Raw genomic sequence first — 21,955 nt, 5'->3', positions numbered from 1 at the left:
AGCATTTGATGGGAGGAGGGGCACCGTGCCGTGTGCTGGACTCTTAGCTATGATACTCTGTGGTCTCATATATGAAGAAATCGCATAAGTTGCACTCCCTAGTGTATGCAGTCTCAGTGGGGATGGTATTAATCCCGAGGGGGCGAAAATTGGTTCTGTGGGGGAGGATGAACAAAACTGATTCCTTTTATGTACAGAGCACAGATACAGTACATACACAGATACATGTCAGTGATATTACAATTTCATGAATGGGATTCACTTAGCTCTTAATGCATTACCTCGTCAAGTCCTGGATGTCACCTGTGAGGCCAGCGTGTCATCCCCACTTGCCCACTTGCCTTCTTTGCCCTGGCCGTCCACACTCTGCCTGCCCTTGCATCCCTCCCCAACACCTCAGCTCTGCTTGAGTGAGAAGATGACTCTGGGGTCCCCCTTGAAAACATATGTGCCTTTAAAAACTATGTTTTTGTTATTGAAGAACGAAATGTTAATTATATCACAGCAGCATTAGCTGTGCTCTCACAGAGCTTGGTTTTCTGCTAATACTAGCCATCTATCTCTTCAGGGGGGTCTTTTGCAAAAAAAACAAATAGAAAACAACTATGTTCTTCAGGCAGTAAAAAGCCTTTTAAGGTATTTCCTTCCCAGAATCTCTAGGCTTAGGCTTTCTCCTCTCTTTTTAGCTTTTGAGTGAAAAAGGTAAGGGGCAGCCGTCATTCTCCTTTCTTACTGGTGGGAAAGTGATTGTTGCATATTAATAGGGGTTGTGGCACCTCCGTGGTAATGTTTCCCTAAATGGAACAGAGTATTCTCTTTCTAGGATGATTAATTTGGTCTGGCCTGACAGTGGTGTGTGGGACTAAATGTTCTGTCCTTTCTAACTGCCTGATCTCTGAGACATGGGAGATTGAGCTTCTCCTTCACAATCCACCGAAGTTTGCATGTGAACAAAACAGGGGATCTCTGCACGCCACAGGAAGGTGATGTGCTCAACTGCGAGGTGTGGTCCTACTTGAAGTTGTCTGATTCAATGAGATGCAATAAATTCACATACCACACATAATGGGGGGAGGTCAAGAGGTACCAGGTGACAGTCTCCTGAGGTCTCCCTCTCCTGGGCAGTATATGGGAGGAATGGGCTGACAAAATAGCTAAGAGATGTCATCTCTTCACAAAACATCTCCCCATCACATTATTTTCTTTTGTGCAGACTCCTCCTGCCCGCAGTGATGAATTCAGAGGAAGTAAAGGAACTGGTTGAGCAGAAGACACCCTTTTAACATAGCAAATGATCTTTTCCCCCATTCTTTATTGAATTTATTTTTTTTTCTTTAGTTGATGTGAGCTGCTTTTTTTTTTTTTTTTTTTGAGATGGAGTCTCGCTCTGTCACCCAGGCTGGAGTGCTGTGGCCGGATCTCAGCTCACTGCAAGCTCCACCTCCCGGGTTCACGCCATTCTCCTGTCTCAGCCTCCCGGGTAGCTGGGACTACAGGCGCCACCAAGTCGCCCGGCTAGTTTTTTGTAGTTTTTAGTAGAGACGGGGTTTCACCGTGTTAGCCAGGATGGTCTCGATCTCCTGACCTCGTGATCCGCCCCTCTCGGCCTCCCAAAGTTCTGGGATTACAGGCTTGAGCCACCGCGCCCGGCCGTGAGCTGCTTTTGACTATGCTGATTTTTTTTTTGTTGTTGTTGTTGAGATGGATTCTCTCTCTGTCTTTTACTCTGGAGTGTAGTGGCACGATCTCAGCTCACTGCAACATCCGCCTCCCCAGGTTCAAGAGAGATTCTCCTTCCTCAGCCCCCTGAGTATCTGGGATTACAGACGTGTGTCACCATGCCCAGCTAATTTTTGCATTTTTAGTAGAGATGGGGTTTCACCATGTTGACCAGGCTGGTCTCGAACTCCCAACCTCAGGTGATCCACCCATCTCGGCCTCCCAAAGTGCTGGGATTACAGGCCTGAGCCACTGTGCCTGGCCAACTATGCTGATTTTTTAAAAACTTCATTGTACCTTAACAGCATTTACAAAAATCAGACTTATCTGATTGAAGTATAATTTACATACAATAAAATCCACCAACTTTAATAGCACAATTTTGACAAAATATGCAGTCATATAACCTCCATCATGATGAAGATATAAAGCTTCTCCATCATTCCAAAGTTTCCTGATGTCCCTCTGCGGTGACTGCCTCAACCAGCCCCAGTCCCTGGCAACCACTGATCTACTTTCTATCACTACATTTGTGCCCTTTCTAGAATGTTATATACACGGAATCATATAGTATGTTGCCTTTTGTGTCTGGCTTCTTTTTCTTAGTATAATAATTTTGAGATTCATCCATGCTGTTGCATTGATCAGTAGTTCCTTCTTATTTATTGCTAAGGAGTATACCATCTGCTATGGCCTGAATGTGTCCCCCAAAATTCGTATGTTGAAACTTAATTATCATGTGATCATATTAAGAGGTGGGACCTTAAGGAGGTGATTAAGTTTAAAGGGTAAAGACCACATAAATGGAATTATAGACTTTATAAAAGGACTTGAGGGAACTAGCTAGTCCCTTTCATGCCCTTCTGTCGCTTCTGCCATATGAGGACACAGTATTCCTCCGCTCTGATGGGCACAGCAACAAGGTGCCATATTGGAAGTATAGAACAGGGCCCTCACCAGACACTGAACCTGCTGGTGCTTTGATCTTGGACTTCCCAGCCTCTAGAACTAAGAGAAATAAATTTCTACTCTTTATAAATTACCCGGTCTATGGTATTTTGTTATAGCAGCACAAACAGATCACAAGACCATTGTATGGATATAACCTAATTGGATTAACCGTTCTTCTAATGATAGATATTTTGCTCTAATATAAATAATTCTCCAGATATTTTTGGATTCAAATAAAATAACTATTTGAAAAGGATAGAGACAAATTGAGGATACTAATTTAAACAACTGTATTTTGGCAGAACAAGCACATAAGCCTCTCACCCAAAGTTTGCAAGCAAATGTGCTGGTCTTAGTGGCATTGCAGGTAAATCACATGGTATGCTGCTTTAACATCATTAGCAACCTACTCCAAAATGGGACACTCAAATAACATCTAAAATTGGTGAGTTAAACTAGAAATAGAACATAAGCAAAAAATGAGACATTTTGATTTTTCTTTTCTTTTTTTTTTTTGAGACGGAGTCTCACTCTGTTGCCCAGGCTGGAGTGCAGTGGCCAGATCTCGGCTCACTGCAAGCTCTGCCTCCCGGGTTTACGCCATTCTCCTGCCTCAGCCTCCCGAGTAGCTAGGACTACAGGTGCCCGCCACCTCACCTGGCTAGTTTTTTTGTATTTTTTAGTAGAGACGGGGTTTCACCGTGTTAGCCAGGATGGTCTCGATCTCCTGACCTCGTGATCCACCCGCCTGGGCCTCCCAAAGTGCTGGGATTACAGGCTTGAGCCACCGCGCCCGGCTTGATTTTTCAATATATCATTACTTAAGATGAATAATAATCCCAAGCTTTCAAGAAAGATCTCTAATCCACATGGATTGTATTACTTAATGTTTATTTGATATCAAATTCCCATGATGGCTTGCTCTTACTAAGAAAAAGCACTCTACATGATACATTTCTTTCCAGGAGGATACAGAATGTAATTTCATATTTTAGTTTAAAAGAGGTATTTTCCCTGACTGTTATCTCTCACATTGTATCTAAAGACAAATAAAAGACTTACAAAGCACAAGGGATATAGGAAAGACTAGTTTTAACTTTTGATTTTAAAGTTCCAAAAGATATGTTAAGCAGAAATAATACAGTTAACTTCAAACAGCAATGGCAGTCTTTAAGTCAATTGACATTAAATCTAAGACAGAATAACTTTCCTTATGTATTTACCACATGCCGGACACTGTTCTGAGAGTTTCAGGAGTATCAACTTATTTAAACCATACAACAACTTAGAAGCTTGCTCTTACCATTATTATAATTCCCATTTTACAGATGACAGAACAAAGAAGCTCAGAAACCTGCCCAAGCTCACTTATTGGAGCCATGATTCAAATGTAGCATCCCAGCCTCTTTGGCTGTTTGGTTAGCCACGGTACCATTGCTGCTTCTAAATAAGCCTTCATAGGAAATATTATTGGATGCCAATTGTATTAGTCTGTTCTCATGCTATTAATAAAGACATACCCAAGACTGGGTAATTTATAAAGGAAAGAGGTTTAATGGACTCACAGCTCCACATGGCTGGGGAGACCTCACAATCATGGCAGATGACAAAGGAAGAGCAAAGGGATGTCTTACATGGCAGCAGGCAAGGGAGCATATGCAGAGGAACTCCCGTTTATAAAACCATCAAATCTCGTGAGACTTATTCACTATCATGAGAACAGCATGGGAAAAACACACCCCTATGATTCAATTACCTCCCACTGGGTCCCTCCCATGACACGTGGGGATTATGGGAGCTACAGTTGAAGATGAGATTTGGGTGGGGACATAGCCAAACTGTATCACCAATGAACTGTTTTAATTGTAATTTTTTTAAATAGGAAAAGTATAGATAAAAAGAAACCAACCAGTCATCTAGATTTCTATTTACATATTTTTCCAATGACTTTTCTGTATCTATATACATATATATACACCAACAGAGATCAATAGAAATGTGCATCAAAAGACATGGTCAAAGAATTCTCTCTGAAAGACAAAAAAAGGCCACTCTGAATTCCACTTTTATACCCCTTAAAACTGCACTGAAAATTATAACTTAGCTAATAATCTTAGGAAAACAGCATGAGGACGACAATAAGCTTAAAAGGGGTAATCACGCTAAAGCAAGTTGCACAGGTTGAAGATGTAAATGAATAACAGGCAAAATTGCTACCTCGGGATTAACTGGGACTCTTTACAAATTCTCGAGTAGTAGCTGAGGATGTTGAAAGCAAGACTGCCAGGTATGAGGGCGAGGTACAAATAACCCATGACTTGTAAATGTGTGTTTCTTTTCCCTTGTCATGTGCAGGTGTTCACACAGCAACTGCTATTTCAGACTTGTCCTAGGTTTCTCTTGCCTGTTTCCCTCCTTTCGCGAACATCTTTGTGATATACATACGTATATATGAAATATGCATACATATAATATATCTCAAATATGTGCACATACATATGTGAGATATACACATATATGAGCTATACCTATGCATATGTATATCTCATATATGTTAATACACATGCATATATATACATATATAAAACATAATATATTACAGGTGAGAGAGGAAAGAAAAGAGAGAGTGAGACAGAGGATAGAGAGAAGGATAGAGAGACAGGCTTTCTCAATCCCAACAATATTTCCCTATTCATTCCCTGCCCTTGCACTCCGTATTAAATATAAGAGGATAATTGAAAACAACCAGATTAAAAATTGGGCCAAAATGAGAATGTAAACTGGCATAGTCATTATGGGAAACAGTATGGAAGTTCCTAAGAAAGTTAAAACATAAAACTACTATATTAGTTTGTTTTCACACTGCTGATAAAGACATATCCGAAACTGGGAAGAAAAACAGATTGAATTGGACTTACAGATCCACATGACTGGGGAGGCCTCAGAATCATGGCGGGAGGTGAAAGGCACTTTTTTTTTTTTTTTTTTTTTTTTTTTTTTTTTTTTTTTGAGACGGCGTCTCGCTCTGTCGCCCAGGCTGGAGTGAAGTGGCGCGCGATCTCGGCTCACTGCAAGCTCCGCCTCCCGGCTTTACGTCATTCTCCTGCCTCAGCCTCCCGAGTAACTGGGACTACAGGCGCCCGCCACATCGCCCTGCTAGTTTTTTTGTATTTTTTTAGTAGAGACGGAGTTTCACCGTGTTAGCCAGGATGGTCTCGATCTCCTGACCTCGTGATCCGCCCGTCTCGGCCTCCCAAAGTGCTGGGATTACAGGCTTGAGCCACCGCGCCCGGCCAAAAGGCACTTCTTACATGGCAGAGGCAAGAGAAAATAAGGAAGATGCAAAAGTGGAAGCCCCTGATAAAACCATCAGATCTCATGAGATTTATTCACTACCATGAGAACAGTATGGGGGAAACTCCCCCATGATTCAAATTATCTCCCACTGGGTCTCTCCCACAACACATAGGAATTATGGGAGTGCAATTAAAAATGAGATTTGGATGGGGACACAGAGCAAAACCATATCAACTACCATATGATTCAGCAATCCACCTCTGGGTATATATCTAAAAAAATGAAAGCAGGGTAGCTGTAGTCCCAAGTTCATTGCAGCATTATTCACAATAGCCAAGATATGGGAACGACCTATGTGTTCATCAGTGGATGAATGGATAAATAAAATATATATATGGACACACACATATACATGTGTATAAATATGCACACACACAATGGAATATTCAATCATACAAAAGAAGGAAATATTGGCATTTGCAACGACATTGATGAACCTGGAGGACTTTATGATAAGTGAAAGGAGCTAGACACAGAAAGGCAAATACTATATGATCTCACATGTGGAATCTAAAAAAGTTGAATTCTTAGAAGCAGAGAGTAAAATGGTGATTACCAGGGGCTGAGGTCCAGAGAAAATTTTGGTCAAAGGGTACATACTTTCACTTATAAGATGAATAAGTTGCATGGTAAATATAAGTTAATAATACTGTTTTGCTTACTTGAAATTTGCTAAGAGTATGTTGTAAGGGTCCTCAGCACACCCTACAACAAAAACAAAAAAGTAGCTATGTATGGTGAGGGATGTGTTGATTTTATATATATATATAAAATATACATAATTACATAAAAATTATATATTATATATAATTATATAAAAATTATATATAAATTATATATATTACATATATAATTATATATTATATATAATACATACACACACACACCATGGAATACTACTCAGCCATAAAAATAACAAAATAATGTCTTTTGAAGCAACTTGGATGGAACTGGAGGCCATTATTCTAAGTGAAGCAACTTAAGAACAGAAACCAAAATGCTGCATGTTCTCACTTATAAGTGGGAGCTAAGCTATGTGTATACAGGGTCATAGGGTAGTATAATGGACATTGGAGACTCCAAAGACGGGAGGGTGGGAGTGGAATGAGGGTTGAAAATTGCCTATTGGGTACAATGTACACTACTTGGGTAACAGGTACATTAAAAGCCCAGACTTTGCCACTGTATAATCACATCCATGTAACCAAAAACCACTTTTACCCTAAAGCTATGAAATTTTTTAAAAAAGAACCTTCTACAGAGCCCCTAATAGTTCAGATTCTCAGTCCCCAAGCTTAGGGTGTTCTGAATAGCAGCTATGGGATGAGACTAGGCCATGGAAATTTTAATACATTCCCCAAGAAATTCTAAAACCTTTGGAACCAATGCTGTAATATACCTCCTTCATTACTCAGGAAAGGAAACTGAAGCCCAGAATCTTATATGTGAATCAAAACACCCATAACCATAATATGATAATGATAGAAACACTTATTATCTGTCAGGCACTGTAGTATGTGCTTTTCTTATATCAGATGCTTATGCTATAGGTACTGTTATTATTTCTGCTGTATGGATGAGGAGCCAGAGGTTCAGAGAGGTTATGTAACTTGCTCAAGGTCACACAGCTAGTAGGTGGCAAAGCCAGCAGTCTGATTGCAGAGTTCTTACCCTCAACTACTGGGCTGTACTACCTCTTCTTATATAATTTATATGTATCTGTCACATAGTAGAACCTGACCACCCTGAAAGCATTGAATATATAGTCTTATACTCCAGGATAAACTCAAATAGGTAAATGTATGCCTCAGTTTTAACACTGCCCTCATGTGGACAAAATTCTGTTGTCTTGTATAATTTACCAGTTTCGGAGGAATTCGTAAGTGCTGATAATGGCAGAGGCTGTGCACATTTTGGGGAAAGGAATATATGAAATATTGCTGGGGACCATGTTAAATGTTTAATAAACAACCTCCTTTAATCCTCATAGCAATTCTCTGAGGTAGGTACTTTTATCCTCATTTTACAGATGAGAAAACTGAGGCTGAGAAAAGCAGATGTCTTGTTCCAGGTCACACAGCCAGTAATCTGCAGGGCAGGGATTGCAACCTAGGTCTGCCAATCTTCATGTTTTCACTCTATTGCTTTTGTCTTATCTGCTGTAACTCCTCAGTCTCCCCCAGCTGTCACACATACTCAGAAGAGATCCATTGTTATGGCTGAATCATATCGCCCCCAAAGTTGCTGAAGTCCTAACCCCCTGTGAATGTGACCTTAGTTGGAAACAGAATCTTTGCAGATGATCAAGTTAAGGTGAGGTTATTAGAGTGGGCCGGAATCCAGCATGACTGTTTTCATATGATGAAGGGGAAATGTAGACGTGCATAGAGGGAAGATGGCATGAAGATGCAGGGAGAAGATGGCCATCCACAAGCCGATAAGAGTGGCATGGAACACGTTCTCCCTGATGATCCTCAGAAGGAACCACTTCTGCTGAGAACTTTATTTTGAACTTTTGGCCTTCAGCACTGTGAGACAATACATTTCTGTTGTTTAAGCCACCCATGCATGGTAGCCCAAGGAACAAATGCAAGTGTTTTCAAAGTGAACCTGCGGCTTCAACCCTCTCATTTTTTTTTTTTTTTCACCATAAACAGCATCTGCAGACCCTCTTTCCCCATGAGAGGATAGCTGCCCTTCCCAGAGTGCCCTTCCCACTGACCTTCCTCGAAGTGCTGAACTGTGTGGGTCGACATCACCACCGGAACCCCGTTCTGAGCAGACGCGTTGTCCTGAAACAGACCACGTGACATTGTGACACAAATCTTGGGGGGCAAAATCAGAAGAACTCAAGGAAGAACCTCGAAGATACAAGGATGTCTCACAAAAATTAAACTTAAAGGCTGTGTTTCTAGAAGCTCCCCAGCTTTCTATCACACCTCGGAGAACCAAAATAACTCACTCCAAGAGTGGACTCCAGTTATTATGAGAGCACACAATGGTGCCTCAGCTCAGGGGATCCCACCCTCACAGGAAGCTCTGACCCCTCGCACGGAGGGGACCCCAGGCTCAAATGGGCACTTGTCAAGTCAGGGGTGGAGCACAAATTTAATATGCTGATTCTGAAACCTTTTAGGTTATCCTCATTCCACTGTCTTGCACACACAGACACAATCAATCAGCAGCCAGGACTTTTTAGTCAACACACTTGTCAAATACAGGAAGTTCATTTTTTTTTTTTTTTTTTCCTGCTGATGCCCCTTTCATGGTTACTACACTACCTTGTAAATCTCTGCTTCTGGTTCATTCTCTTGGTCTTCAACTCTTTGGGGAACTGCTCATTTGGTTACCCATTGCTCCTATAATGGAGAGAAAGAGAGGAAGAGAGAAAGAAATCAAAACCAAACGAAGCTACATGCGATACTAAGGTGCAGAGGCCTGGCAAGTTGCCCATGGCTGTATTATCATCAGCTGAGATCAGAACGAATTGCTTGTATTAGTCCGTTCTCACACTGCTGTGAAGAAATACCCGAGACTGGGTAATTTATAAAGAAAAGAGGTTGAATTGACTCATGGTTCCGCATGGCTGGGGAGGCCTCAGGAAACTTACAATCATGGCAGAGGGCACCTCTTCACAGGGTACCAGGAGAATGAGTGCGAGCTGGGGAAATGCCAGATGCTTATAAAACCATCAGATCTCGTGAGACTCACTCAGTATCACGAGAACAGCATGGAGGAAACTGCCCCAGTGATCCAATGATCTCCACCTGGTCCCACCCTTGACGTGGGGATTATGAGGATTACAATTCAAGATAAGATATTGCGTAGAGACACAGCTCATCTATATCATTGCTTATATTTATTTTGGGGAATAGAAATGAGATTTTGTACTCATCTATTCAAAAGAATTAAAGTTAAATGCAGTCATAATTTTCAGTTGCATTTCACTGATAGGGAAAAATATTTATCATTATGAAAAGTGTATTCAGTGTAGATAGCATTTTTTTCTCTCTTAGCTAGTCACAGCTATTAAGATTTTAGAATGAGGGTAATTGAAATAATAATTTTTAGCTTTTTCTGATTCTCAGACTAAATTAATTCCCCTATTAAAAGCTTTTACACTACTGCCTTTTTTTTTTTCATAGCATTTAGCAGGGTTTGTAATTATATACTTACTTGGGTATATCTTCACGCTTTCATTGATTTAACACATATGGTCATGTGTCACTCAAGGGGGAGGAAATGTTCTGAGATATGCGTCGTTAGACGATTTCATGGTTGTGTGAGCATCATAGATGGTATAGCCTACTACACACCTAGGCTGTATGGTATAGCCTACTACACACCTAGGCTGTATGGTATGGCCTACTACACACCTAGGCTGTATGGTATGGCCTACTACACACCTAGGCTGTATGGTATGGCCTACTACACACCTAGGCTGTATGGTATGGCCTACTACACACCTAGGCTGTATGGTATGGCCTACTACACACCTAGGCTGTATGGTATGGCCTACTACACACCTAGGATGTATGGTATGGCCTATTGTTCCTAGGCCACTAACCTGCACAGCATGTGACTGCATTGAACACTTGGGGAAACTGTGACACACTGGGAAGTATTTTTGTACGGAAACATATCAAAACAGAAGAAGTACAGTAAATACTTAATATTATAATCTCATGCCACCACTAAGTGTATGTGGTCCATCATTGACTAAGCTATCATTATGCAGCATATGACTGTGTCTATTGAGCACAGCTCTGCACCTATTGCTGTGCCAGGCACTAGGGTTACAGCTGTGAATTAAACAGGCAAGGCCCTCTGACTTCATGGAGCTGAAATATGGTACACGGGGAGAGAGTTAACATATGAACAATAAATCCACAAATGAGGTCATTTCTGATAGTTCAAGGCAGCATGGCACAGTGGTTATGGGCACAGACTCTAGAGCAAGACTGCCTGGGCATGAATCCTCTCTCTGCCCCTTGTGGCTGTGTGTCCTTGGGAGAGTTAATTAGCCTCTCTGTGCCTCATAAGACTGCTATAAGGACCCAATGAGTTAATGCTTGTGACCTGGTTAGAACAATGTCTAGCTCATGTTAAGCAAAACATATGTGCCTATTAAACAAAAATGCATAGGGTTCTAAGTTGTGAATAAAAGTAATTTTTTTTTTGAGATGGAGTCTCTCTCTGTCACCCAGGCTGGAGTGCAGTGGTTCAATCTCAGCTCACTGCAACCTCCGCCTCCTGGGTTTAAAAGATTCTCCTGCCTCAGCCTCCTGAGTAGCTGGGATAACAGGTGTGTGGCACAACACCCGGCTATGTTTTTTTTTGTATTTTTAGTAGAGACGGGGTTTCACCATGTTGGCCAGGCTGGTCTCGAATGCCTGGCCTCATGTGATCCACCCGCCTTGGCCTCCCAAAGTGCTGGGATTACAGGCGTGAGCCACTGCACCCCGTCGAATAAAAGTAATTAATAACATCATGTGAGATGGGATCATATGGGAGATGGCAGGCTGTGGCAATGCTGGGTAGGATGGTTCTGAAATGACCATTAATGTGGTTATTGTCCCATAGGTGAAGGGCAAAGTTGAGTATTTATGTCTCCCTTCCAAAAGAAATGGTAAGCACCCTGAGGTCAAAGGCAGTGTCTACGTTCACCCAATTTTGTATCTCCTAATCTTAGCAGTGTGTTTGCATTTATTGGGAGCTCAATTATTATTAGTCAATGGAGGGAATAACCATTGATAACATCTCTCACATACGAGGCACAGACCTAGGTACATGACCACATCATCACCAAACCTCTGAAGAGCTTTGTTATAATGATGATGATAACAGGAAATCATTACTTAGCATGTTCTCAATTCCAAGCTCTAATTTCTGAGTGCTTCACCTGTATTGTCTCATGTAGTCCTATAGCGTTCCCGTGAGATAGAGGCATCATGATTTCATTCTTCATATGAGGAAGCCGAAACTCAAGGGGGTTAAATTATTTTCCAGAGGTCACCCAGTTAATGAGCAAGTTTCAAACACAGTCTGGCTGTGCTCCTGACCACCGGAGCATAGTTCTGCATATTACTAGCTTTCCTTAAAAAGGAGGAATGGAGCCTCCAAGACTCACCAAGGGCAAACATCCAGTGAGGAACTGACTCCTAATATAGCCGATCCCCACACAAGAACCCTTGCAGCCACTCCAAAGGCCTGCTGTCTTGCCACCTAAAGTTCTTTTGCACACAGAATTCCAATGTAGCCCATCTCCAAACACCTAGCTTCTGGCTTATCTGCTCCAGTGGCTCTTGGAATAAAAATTAGGACTTTTGATTTCTGGCTGAAAGGAGCCAATGAGTCACCAGGATTCTTGTGGATCTCTCGCCTTTGGTGTGAGTTTATACTCCCTGGTGGTAGATGCATTGAGCAATTGGATATTGAGGAGGCCAGACAAAGGGTCGTGGATCTCACCATGTGTTCTCTTGCAGAAATTTAATACGTAACCAAATCTGGGGATTTTGTATGTCTTCTGATCATACCACAGGATAAAGCTGAGCACTGCTAAAACATATAGGACACTTGTTGTTTTGTACTATTTTCTATTTATAAAAATCCATGACTCACACACTTGCCTCAGATCATCGCTTCTGTCTGTTAATGGGACAATAACATTGAATCCTCAAGACCAGGGTTGGCAAAGAACAGCGGAGGCCAGATTCAGCTCACTGCCTGTTTTAGTAGACCAGTGAGCTAAAAACGAGTTTTAAATTTATAAATGGTTGGAAAAAAAATCAGAAGAATCATAGAATGTGACACATGAAAATTATATGAAAGTCAAATCTCAGCATCCATAAATAAAGTTTTGTTGGAAGATAGCCATGCCCTTTTACTTATATATTGTCTGTGATGGCTTTCATGCTATAATGACGGGGCTGAGTACTTGCAACAGAGACCTATGGCCTGCAAAACCTAAAATATTTACTATCTGGCTCTTTACAGAAAGTTTACCAGGATTTGAACCTACTATGTATAAAAACAATGACAACTCTAAAAAATCGTAGAAATGATAGAGTAACAACAATAACAACATTTGGTGAGTGCTTACCATCTGTTGAGAAACTGTTCTAGGAGCTTTATTTGCAGTAAAACTAATTTGCTCTTTGCAGCAATTCAACAAGGCGGAAGTATTGTTATTATTTCAATTTCGCTGGTGTGGAAACTGAGGCATGCAGGTTAAATGTCTTGGTCAAGGATACACACAAACGCGTTCATAAATGCACATGAGAGAATATATATACACAAAGTATCTATCTAAATTCAGCTTTTAACAAGTTTTAAAATTATTTTAACAGTAGGTTTACAAGCTTTATTTTAAAGCTCTTCCTATTTAATGTAAATTCAATCCTAACAGAGCTACCTTGAATCAACGCTTGAGGTTATGCAAAATCTTGGAGCTGGAAGATGCATGGTGTATGGAAGTAGGAGAGAAGCTTTTTCTTCTCACAGAGTTGGGGTTACATTATTCTGATCATTGCACATCCTAAGTAGCCTCTCGGCCACTTCAAGGTGAAGGGGACTGAAAGAAGGAAAATCTAACGGCATGTCGTTTTCAGTGATAACCTGGATTCAGATATTGTCACTTTCCACCAGCAGTTATAATGCATGTGTTGCTAAATTGCTCCTGCCTGTCCGTCAACCTTTTAAGGAACAGGATTTATCTGGGTGGGACAAAAGCAAAAGGTTACTGCCATCTGTTGGCTGACGTCAATATTAGCAGAAATGAATTTATTCAGACTACAGGACTAGGTCCAAGCAACCGGGAAGACTGAAAGAAGCATTTTGATGTTTTGCAATGAAGTCTTCTGTTAACAGTTGGCAAGAAGATGGCAACTCCTTCAGTGCCCCAAAAGTCCTGGAACTCGCAATAATGATACCATATATGACTTGTGTGAAGAGCTTGCCGCGTGCCAGCCCAGCGCTGAAGCTCTGTGTAGACGCCAGTGTAGCACATGGGATAGGAATGTGGGCTCTGCAGTTTGGAATCTCTGAGCATGACTGAGCCTCGCTGGGCCTCAGTTTCCTCATCTGTAAAAATCGGGATAATGATAGCCTCTATCTCAAGGGGCTGGTATGAGAATCAAACCAGTGAATAGAAGCAAAGTGCCCTGAACAGGGCCCGGCACATAACGAGCATTGCGCAAGTGTTAGCATGAATAGGACTCTCCCCGATATGATCTTTGCTCTTTGAAGCCCGTGTCTCCCACAGGTGCCTGGTAGTGAGACTCTACTGAGGAATCCGGCAACATTTCTGATTCCCGTGATCCTCTCACCAAAAAGTCAAGTTGGGGCCCTGGAATTTGTATTTTTAGCAAATGCCTCAGTGATTCTCACAGAATGAAAAATACTGTGATGGTAAAACCATCTTCAAGGCTTTTCCAGGAATGAGGATGTTCTAGGACACGGGACTCTTTATGTTAAAACTGGAAAACCCTGGGCAAACCAGAATGACTTACGTGGAGATTTTTTTTTAAAATCCCCGTTTAATAGATGGGAAAACTGAGGCTCAAGGCAGTTCAGAGAGTAGTTTTTGTCTGTAATAGTTTTCTCCCATTTCTCAAACAGAGAAAAATAAATCAGATCGAGTTTTTCATGATAAACATACACGTGAAAGAGTTAGCTTTCATTTTTGAAAAAGAAAAAGTTTGAATGGGGTGTTAAAATGCCCTTTCTTTCATGAACTGATTATATGAGTGTTTTGTCTTTATGACCTTATTTGACACTAAGCATACTAAGCTCTGGTGGGTGGAGGGGTGTTGCTTTTGAAATTAGACTTGTGTTTGAGGGTTTGGCACTTTGCCACTGGGGGTTGATTGTGGGGGATCAGATGAGAAAGCCCCTCCACTTTCCTGCCTCCTGCCTGTGTCCTGGGGGCCCATCCCCAGAGTCCCCAGACGGGGCTGCACGTGAGAACCTCCCGCAGAGTTCTGAGATCTCCATGCCCAGGCCCCAGCCAGACCGAGGACAGCAGATTCTCTGGCGTGGGGCCGGGCATCGAAGTACTTTCAAGATCTCTAGGTGGTTTCCATGGCTGAGAGCCCCTGCTTTGGATATTTCTGGGGTGAGAGAATGAGTGTCTTCTGGGGTCAGAACTCTCCTGGCTGCTGCCTACCCTGACCTAGACAACCAAGCCCAGGGATTCTCAGACTGAGGAATGGCTCAGGCTTCGGGATCCACAGACCACCATCACCCAGGCATCTGAATACACTCAATACACTCACAACCTTTCTAGGGGCACTGCTTTGCCGGCGCACTGTTTTGTCAGCTTGCAAATCAAGAGAACTGTCCTGGGCCTCCAGCTTCCCTTTCTTCAGAACTGGCGGGCGGGGCAGGCTTTCCAGCTGGTTGTTCAGAAGCAAGCCCGCATGCCCCGCAGAGGCTGCCCGAGTTGAGCGGTCACGCCCTCCTGCATCTCTGGGGCTCCCCTCTCTCCTCTTGAGAACAAGAGCTCTGCAGTGAGACAGGCCTCCGTAAAATCCCACCATCGTGGGGCTTTGGGCAAAGCACTTGACCCCTCTGAACGTATCTTTCTGGTGGAAAATGACAGTATTCATAATGGTGACAATAATAAACACATTTGGAGTGTTTTCTCTGTGCTGAGCAGTTCTGATTTGCATATATTTGATTCTCTTGGTCCTCCCAACAACCCTCTGGGTTAGGTACTTTTATTTTCCCAGTTGTCTGCTGAGAAACCGGAGCACAGAGGTTGAGGCATGTCCTGATACATCATGGTACCGTGGGGAGGGGTAAATGTGATGGGAAAGTGCCTGGCAGGGCACGTACCTAGTAGGTGTTAGTGATATACATGTCCCAAACTCAACTCATCATGGTTCGACTGACAGTATTTCAACTTTATGATAAGTATCTATCTATCTATCTATCTATCTATCTATCTATCTATCTATCATCTAATTTATCTGTCTCACACACACACTATAGATATAAATATAGATATAGATATCATATTTACAATGTCTAGGGTATTTTATTTTGGTCCCAATTTTCCAGGACTCTGTATATCTATATTTCATATTTTGGATCTTGTCCTATTCCTTGATGACTTACATTGCTTTGCTAAACGCTTTCTCTTTGGAAATATACTGTTCTTTGTTTCTCCCTGACAGTAAGTGGAGCACAGTGCTTCTGGAGCCAGGAGCGATTTCTGCCCCCAAGGGGCATTTGGAAATGCCCGCATGCAGTTTTGATTGTCACGGTTCAGCTTTGGGGGGTGTGCACTGGCATCGGGTGGGTAGAGGCTGGGGATGGTGCTACATGCCCTGCAATGCCCAGGACTGCCCCCTTCCCCCAGTGAAGAATTGCCTGCTTTGCTGAGGGTCGCTTGTGCTGATATTGAGAGACCCTGGTCTAGCACCCCGACTTGGGGATTTTCTCCTCATGTTGATAGCCAGGTGTCACCTAGGGATCTGCATTTCTGAAAAGCACGTGAGCAAATTCATCCGTGGTGGTGAAATAGCGCAAGCCCTCTGCGTGGGCTCCCCTCTGGCTCATACTGGCCGTGTGCGTAAGCCCGGGCTCCTTGTCTGAGGAGTGAGGCGTGGGAGGAAGGACCATAATAGATTCCTTGCATGGAGCTCCTGTGAAGATTAGAAGGGTGTGGCCCATGTGTTGTATAAGTGGGTGGCTGGTGCACAGCAGTTGAGGAATAGAGATAAGCTGTTAGGATAAGCAGTAAATAAAATGCGCAATACATTAGCAGTAATAATACCTAACATTTCTGTAGTGCCTACCTTATGCCAGGCATTGCTCTGAACGCGTCTCCATGTTAACTCTCTACATCCTCATCAGAACCCTATGAGGCAGGTATTTTTATTGTCCCCATTTTACAGATGCAGAACCTGAGTGCAGGGTACTTAAGCTCCTCACTTAAGATCATGCAATGGATTCGTGTTGGATTCGTGTTGAAGCCCTAACGTGCACTATGACTGCACTTGGAAATATGGCCTCTAAGGAACCAAGGCTAAATGAAATCAGAAGGGTGGACCTTGATCTCATAGAATTAGTGTCATTATAAAAAGAGACGTCAAAGACCACTTTCTCTCTCTCTCAACGGTGTGAGGACACAGCAAGAAGGCAGCTGTTGGCTAGCCAGGAAGAGTGGTCTCACCAAGAATGCATCAGCCAGAACCTTGATCTTGGACTTCCAGCCTCCAGAACTATGAGAAAACAAATGACTGTTGTTTAAGCCACCTAGTCTATGGTATTTTGGTTACCGCAGCCCAAGCTGACTAATACAGATCATCTTCTAGTAAGTGGGAGAATCAGGACTTAAACCTCGCAAACTCAAGTCGAGAGTTTAGACTCTTTAACTTTCTACTTTCTATACTTTATACTATCTCTTCTGCTGTATAAGTGATGTTATAATTTTATGAACTATTTATATGTAATACAATAGAACATGGAATATAAAATATTTCCTGTATATTCATTCTTGAAACGAGAAAATTATAACTAGGCAAGAAATATATATGGTACAATCTAAAGTGAGGATTAGGCCGGGCGCTGTGGCTCATGTCTGTAATCCCAGCACTTTGGGAGGCTGAGGTGGGTGGATCACTTGAGGTCAGGAGTTCGAGACCATCCTGGCCAACATGGCGCAACCCTGTCTCTGCTAAAAATACAAAAATTAGCCAGATGTGGAGGCATAATGCCTGTAATCCCGGCTATTCAGGAGACTGAGGCAGGAGAATCGCTTGAAACCGGGAGGTGGAGGTTGCAGTGAACTGAGATCGCACCACTGCATTCCAGCCTGAGCGACAGAACAAGACTCTGTCTCAATAAATAAATAAATAAAACAAAGTGAGGATTGAATAATTGAAGAGTCATTGATAATCACTGTCAGGATATAGCACCAGGGCTTGGCAGTACTCAGGTAAGTAAATGTTAGTTATTGCTAATGTTATTAATTTATCTTATTATTGTTATAATTGAGTTAGCGCTGTGTTCTGATCCGTGAGTGAATTGGCCTCACGGAAGCTGCCCTCAAATCCCTCCTCTTCTATGCAGTGATAGATGTTCCATGTCGCCTCCTTGTAGTTACAGATTAACAATAGGCCCTCCTCCTGGAAACAGGCCAAATGCCAAACCCCATGAAAGCTGGCCTGGAGAAAGCACTTCTGAAATGTCATCGCCAGCAGGCAGCTAGATGACTGTTAAATGGAAGGGGGAGTGGCTTTGAAGGGTGGAATGGTGACAGAATTAGTCACCAAGTAAACAAGCAACACCTTCGATCAATGCAATGGAATGTAGGTAACCCAGGGACCCTCCTCATCGCTCAGCTGAGGGTGATGCCGACATGGTGAGGCTGGCACACCCAGCAGAACCAGCCTTCTGCCCCCAAGGTCAGTAAAGACCTTGCAGGAGGAAAGAACAGATCCGCTTTGCCTGCCCCACAGTCCTGTAGCTCCTTGTGTGTGCCCGCACGGTGCTAGGAACATGGTAGCTATTATCAGGAGTGCCATGTACAGTGCTACAGGTTGCCTCCTGCACAAGGGGACACAGGCAACTGAAATCCAGTCCTCACTGTACTGCTCAAGCCCTGATTCCTGGTATGGGACTTTGTGGGTCCGGGGTCAGGGGTGCCTTTATCAAAATCACCTTGGGTGTTTTAGGGCTGCTTGGTGATTGAGGTTTTGCTCTTGGAGTACGTAATTATGTTTGCACAAATGGGTGGTAATCCTAAAAATCTTAGAGCTCACTCTCATAGTCTTATTATTGCACCAAACATTTAAAAATGCATGAGAATCGCAGGTAATGTTAATTGGAGGCTTACTATGTGCCAGGCAGTACCAGGGTGAGCATAGCAGGGCACAAAATGCAGGAAGGCAACCATCTCCGGTGCAGAATCGGCAGCAGAGAGTGAGCACCTCCCTGCATTTTATCTCCCAGGTGCTCACTGGCTTCACCCTTGCCCTGACCCTGGTGCCGGGCACTTCACACACATTGTCTCCTTTTCCCTTGCAGAATCCCATTATTCCCTGATTGCACATACAAAGAAACCACGGCTGAGCAATGCATCCCCTCATCTCACGAATGTCACCTCCACGAGGGTAGGCACCTTACTAGTCCTACCTGCCCAAGAGTAGCAGTCAGAAAGCTACAGAGAGGCACACCTGGGGTTTGAACCTGGGTCCATGTGACTCAGGCACTTAAATCCTGAACTGCTTCATGGCAGGGCACTTGGCTTGAAGAGAAGCTGCAGACACAGAGACAATCAACTCACATCTAATACTCGAGCAGGACAGATAGGCCTGCATGGTGCAAAGGTCCCCCCGCCCCCAACACGAAGCCTTTTTCAGTTCCTCTCCCTCCGCATCTCTTGTCATGGTAAAGCAGGCAGAACCCATGGGCTTTAACGGGCCCATTGCTTTTCCCAAAGTCCATGCCTTTTTCCTAAAATCAAAACCCTTCTGGGTTCCAGAACTCTTTGGAAAAAAAGAATCTTCTCTGATTTGGGACATTGGTTTGTTCCCCCACCCTCGCTTAAATGAAAAGCTACTTTAGCACGCCCCACCCTGTCTGTTGTCTTTATTTAGGAGCAAGCACCCTCTGCAGACCCTGAGTATATACACCCAGGACCTGAAGCCGCTGTCATCGGCTCAGGATCCCCACAAGGTTGAGGTGGATCAGACCCTGGATTTGCGGGGAGCAATGTAAGGGACGCCAAAAAGCTCAGTCATGGAGATGAATAGTATTTTAACATGAAATCTATGAAAATCAAAATTAACGCTGTTCCTGATCTTATCTTTCCCTAACATGTTCATAGTTTGTTCGTCATGGGTGTCTTGCCACTAATTCTGACTTTTAAAAATGTTGTGTGGGCCGGGTGCAGTGGCTCACGCCTGTAATCCCAGCACTTTGGGAGGCCGAGGGGGGTGGATCACGAGGTCAGGAGATCGAGACCATCCTGGCCAACACGGTGAAACCCCGTCTCTACTGGAAACACACAAAAAAATTAGCCGGGCATGGTGGCAGGCGCCTGTAGTCCCAGCTTCTAGGGAGGCTGAGGCAGGAGAATGACGTGAACCCAGGAGACGGCGGAGCTTGCAGTGAGCGGAGATGGCGCCACTGCACTCCAGCCTGGGTGACAGAGCAAGACTCCGTCTCAAAAAAGAAAAAAAAAAAAAAAAAAAAAAAGTTGTGTTAACATACCATTTATCTCCATGACAGAGTTTTTGGGCATCCCTTAAATTTTGGGCCCAAGGTGAGAGTCTCACTGGCTGCACCCTCATCCCAGGCCCGATTGGATTTCAGTTTCACAGCGTCCTTTCCATGAGACCTTGGAACCAGGTCCAGGTCCCTCTTCACCCAGCCTCATGTTCCTAGTTGTAAAATGGAGACGATGGTAACAGCAAAAACAAGAACCACAGCTAAGAGTTACTAACTGCATAGGTATTTACGTGCAGTAGTCCTCTCAGCCCTTTGATCTCAGCACTGTTATTAGGTTCATTTCACAGATGAGGAAACTGAGGCCCAGAGGGCTGAGGGGACCTGCTCCAGGGCACACAGCCAGCCCAGGGTGGAGCTGGGGCTGGCATCTGACAGTGTGGCTCCAGCGCACCCGCATTCTAATCGCAATGACTCTTCCGGGCAGGAAACTGGTTCAGAGGGAGATGTGAACAGCAGAGGTCCTGCAGCCGGGATTTGAATCAGCAGCTGTCTCACAGGGTGGTCTTGAGCGTGAAGTAAGATTCACAAAAGGCAGTCCACAAGTCCTTTTTCCTATCTCCCTACTTATTTAGGCAATGCCTAAGGTGAAGGCTCAGATTCCACTCAGCGATGGGGGATTCTTGCTCTGATGGATCCCCAAATCACACAGCCTATCCCTCCATCCACTGACTTCTCCCCAAGTCCTGTGCTTGAAAAGACCCTCAATGGTTCCACCAAATAGGAGCTATTTATGTGGCTATGCGCCTGACACCGACCACATTGTCATTTGCTCCTTGTAAAGCTAAGAACTTTGAGATGAGTGCCATCTTTGGGTCCATTTCACAGATAGCAAAACTGAGACTTACACACATCCAAGGCCACACAGTGAACAGAAAGCAGAGCTGGGATCAAACTTGACCCTCTCTGACCCCTGGTCTCTATGACACCGTCTACCACTAACAGCAAACTCTCCAGCCATGCCTAAAGGATTTGAAAGCAGTTACCTGCTGAGTCTTCAGTCCCCTGGTGTCACCTGGAGCTGCTCCTGCACAGGGTCCTGGGTCTCCAGTGCGTGCTGCCCAGTGCCTAGCTCTTGCTGGAGCCCGGCTCCCTGCACTTTGCTTCCTTGTGCAGAGCCTGCTGGCTGAATACACAGAGCAGGGCAAACACAAGCCTGGGTGGAGTCCTCCCTTCTCCACCGACCGTCCTGCAGAAACAGGTTCTCTTCCTGATGTGGGGCTGCCCTCCCAACTCCAATAAAAACTGAGCACCTGACTCCTCTGGCATTCATGCCTCCCTGGCACCCCAAGTATTCTACCCAGTGCCCCTCACCCACTGAGGCTGCCGGGTCGACCTGGGTAGGCAGTTTCCTTCCCCAGTAACTGTGGGTCATAGTCAGAGCAGGGAAAACACGTTCTGTGAGATTTTGCAGTTCTGTCTGCCTTTTACCTTCATGTACTTCAGAACGCCACCTCCACCACCACCTAACCACCTAACTGGAAGGAAATGGCTTCTCATCCACTCAACTACCCCTAGTCATGTAAACCTTACTCCCAAAGGGGTTTGGATACCAGAAATTAGGTAACCTCAGGGTGGTTTACTGCTCTGGAGACATACCATGATGTTGGAAAGGGCATGCTTTTTCTTTGCAGGCCAGAAATTCGACAGACTATGCAATTTATTTAATTCAAGTTTAGAGTGTCTTACA

At 43.7% G+C, this 21,955-nt stretch overlaps 1 protein-coding gene across 6 annotated transcripts in view; it reads right to left on the bottom strand.

Moving 5' to 3' along the window:
• The window catches only part of BCAS1 (breast carcinoma amplified sequence 1), a 127,847-nt gene extending 106,277 nt beyond the window's left edge, over window positions 1-21,570 (bottom strand). For 3 of the 6 annotated variants that reach the window (XM_030915405.1, XM_030915407.1, XM_030915406.1), the window contains exons 1-3: window positions 21,252-21,399; window positions 9,309-9,386; window positions 8,750-8,819 (exon numbers count right to left, since the gene is read on the bottom strand). In XM_030915405.1, the coding sequence (XP_030771265.1) occupies window positions 8,750-8,783 (34 nt within the window). In that variant the 5' untranslated portion in view covers window positions 8,784-8,819; window positions 9,309-9,386; window positions 21,252-21,399. Of the gene's footprint in view, window positions 1-8,749; window positions 8,820-9,308; window positions 9,387-9,637; window positions 9,684-21,251 lie in introns of those variants that run through there. The other 3 variants (XM_010363359.2, XM_010363360.2, XM_030915408.1) reach the window with 2 other exon arrangements.
• Window positions 21,571-21,955: the final 385 nt, after the last annotated feature.

Source organism: Rhinopithecus roxellana, chromosome 13 (assembly GCF_007565055.1).
Source record: "Rhinopithecus roxellana isolate Shanxi Qingling chromosome 13, ASM756505v1, whole genome shotgun sequence".
Classification (NCBI taxonomy): Eukaryota; Metazoa; Chordata; class Mammalia; order Primates; family Cercopithecidae; genus Rhinopithecus; species Rhinopithecus roxellana.
Note: the sequence above shows the minus strand (reverse complement) of the source record. Positions and strands in the feature narration are given on the sequence as shown.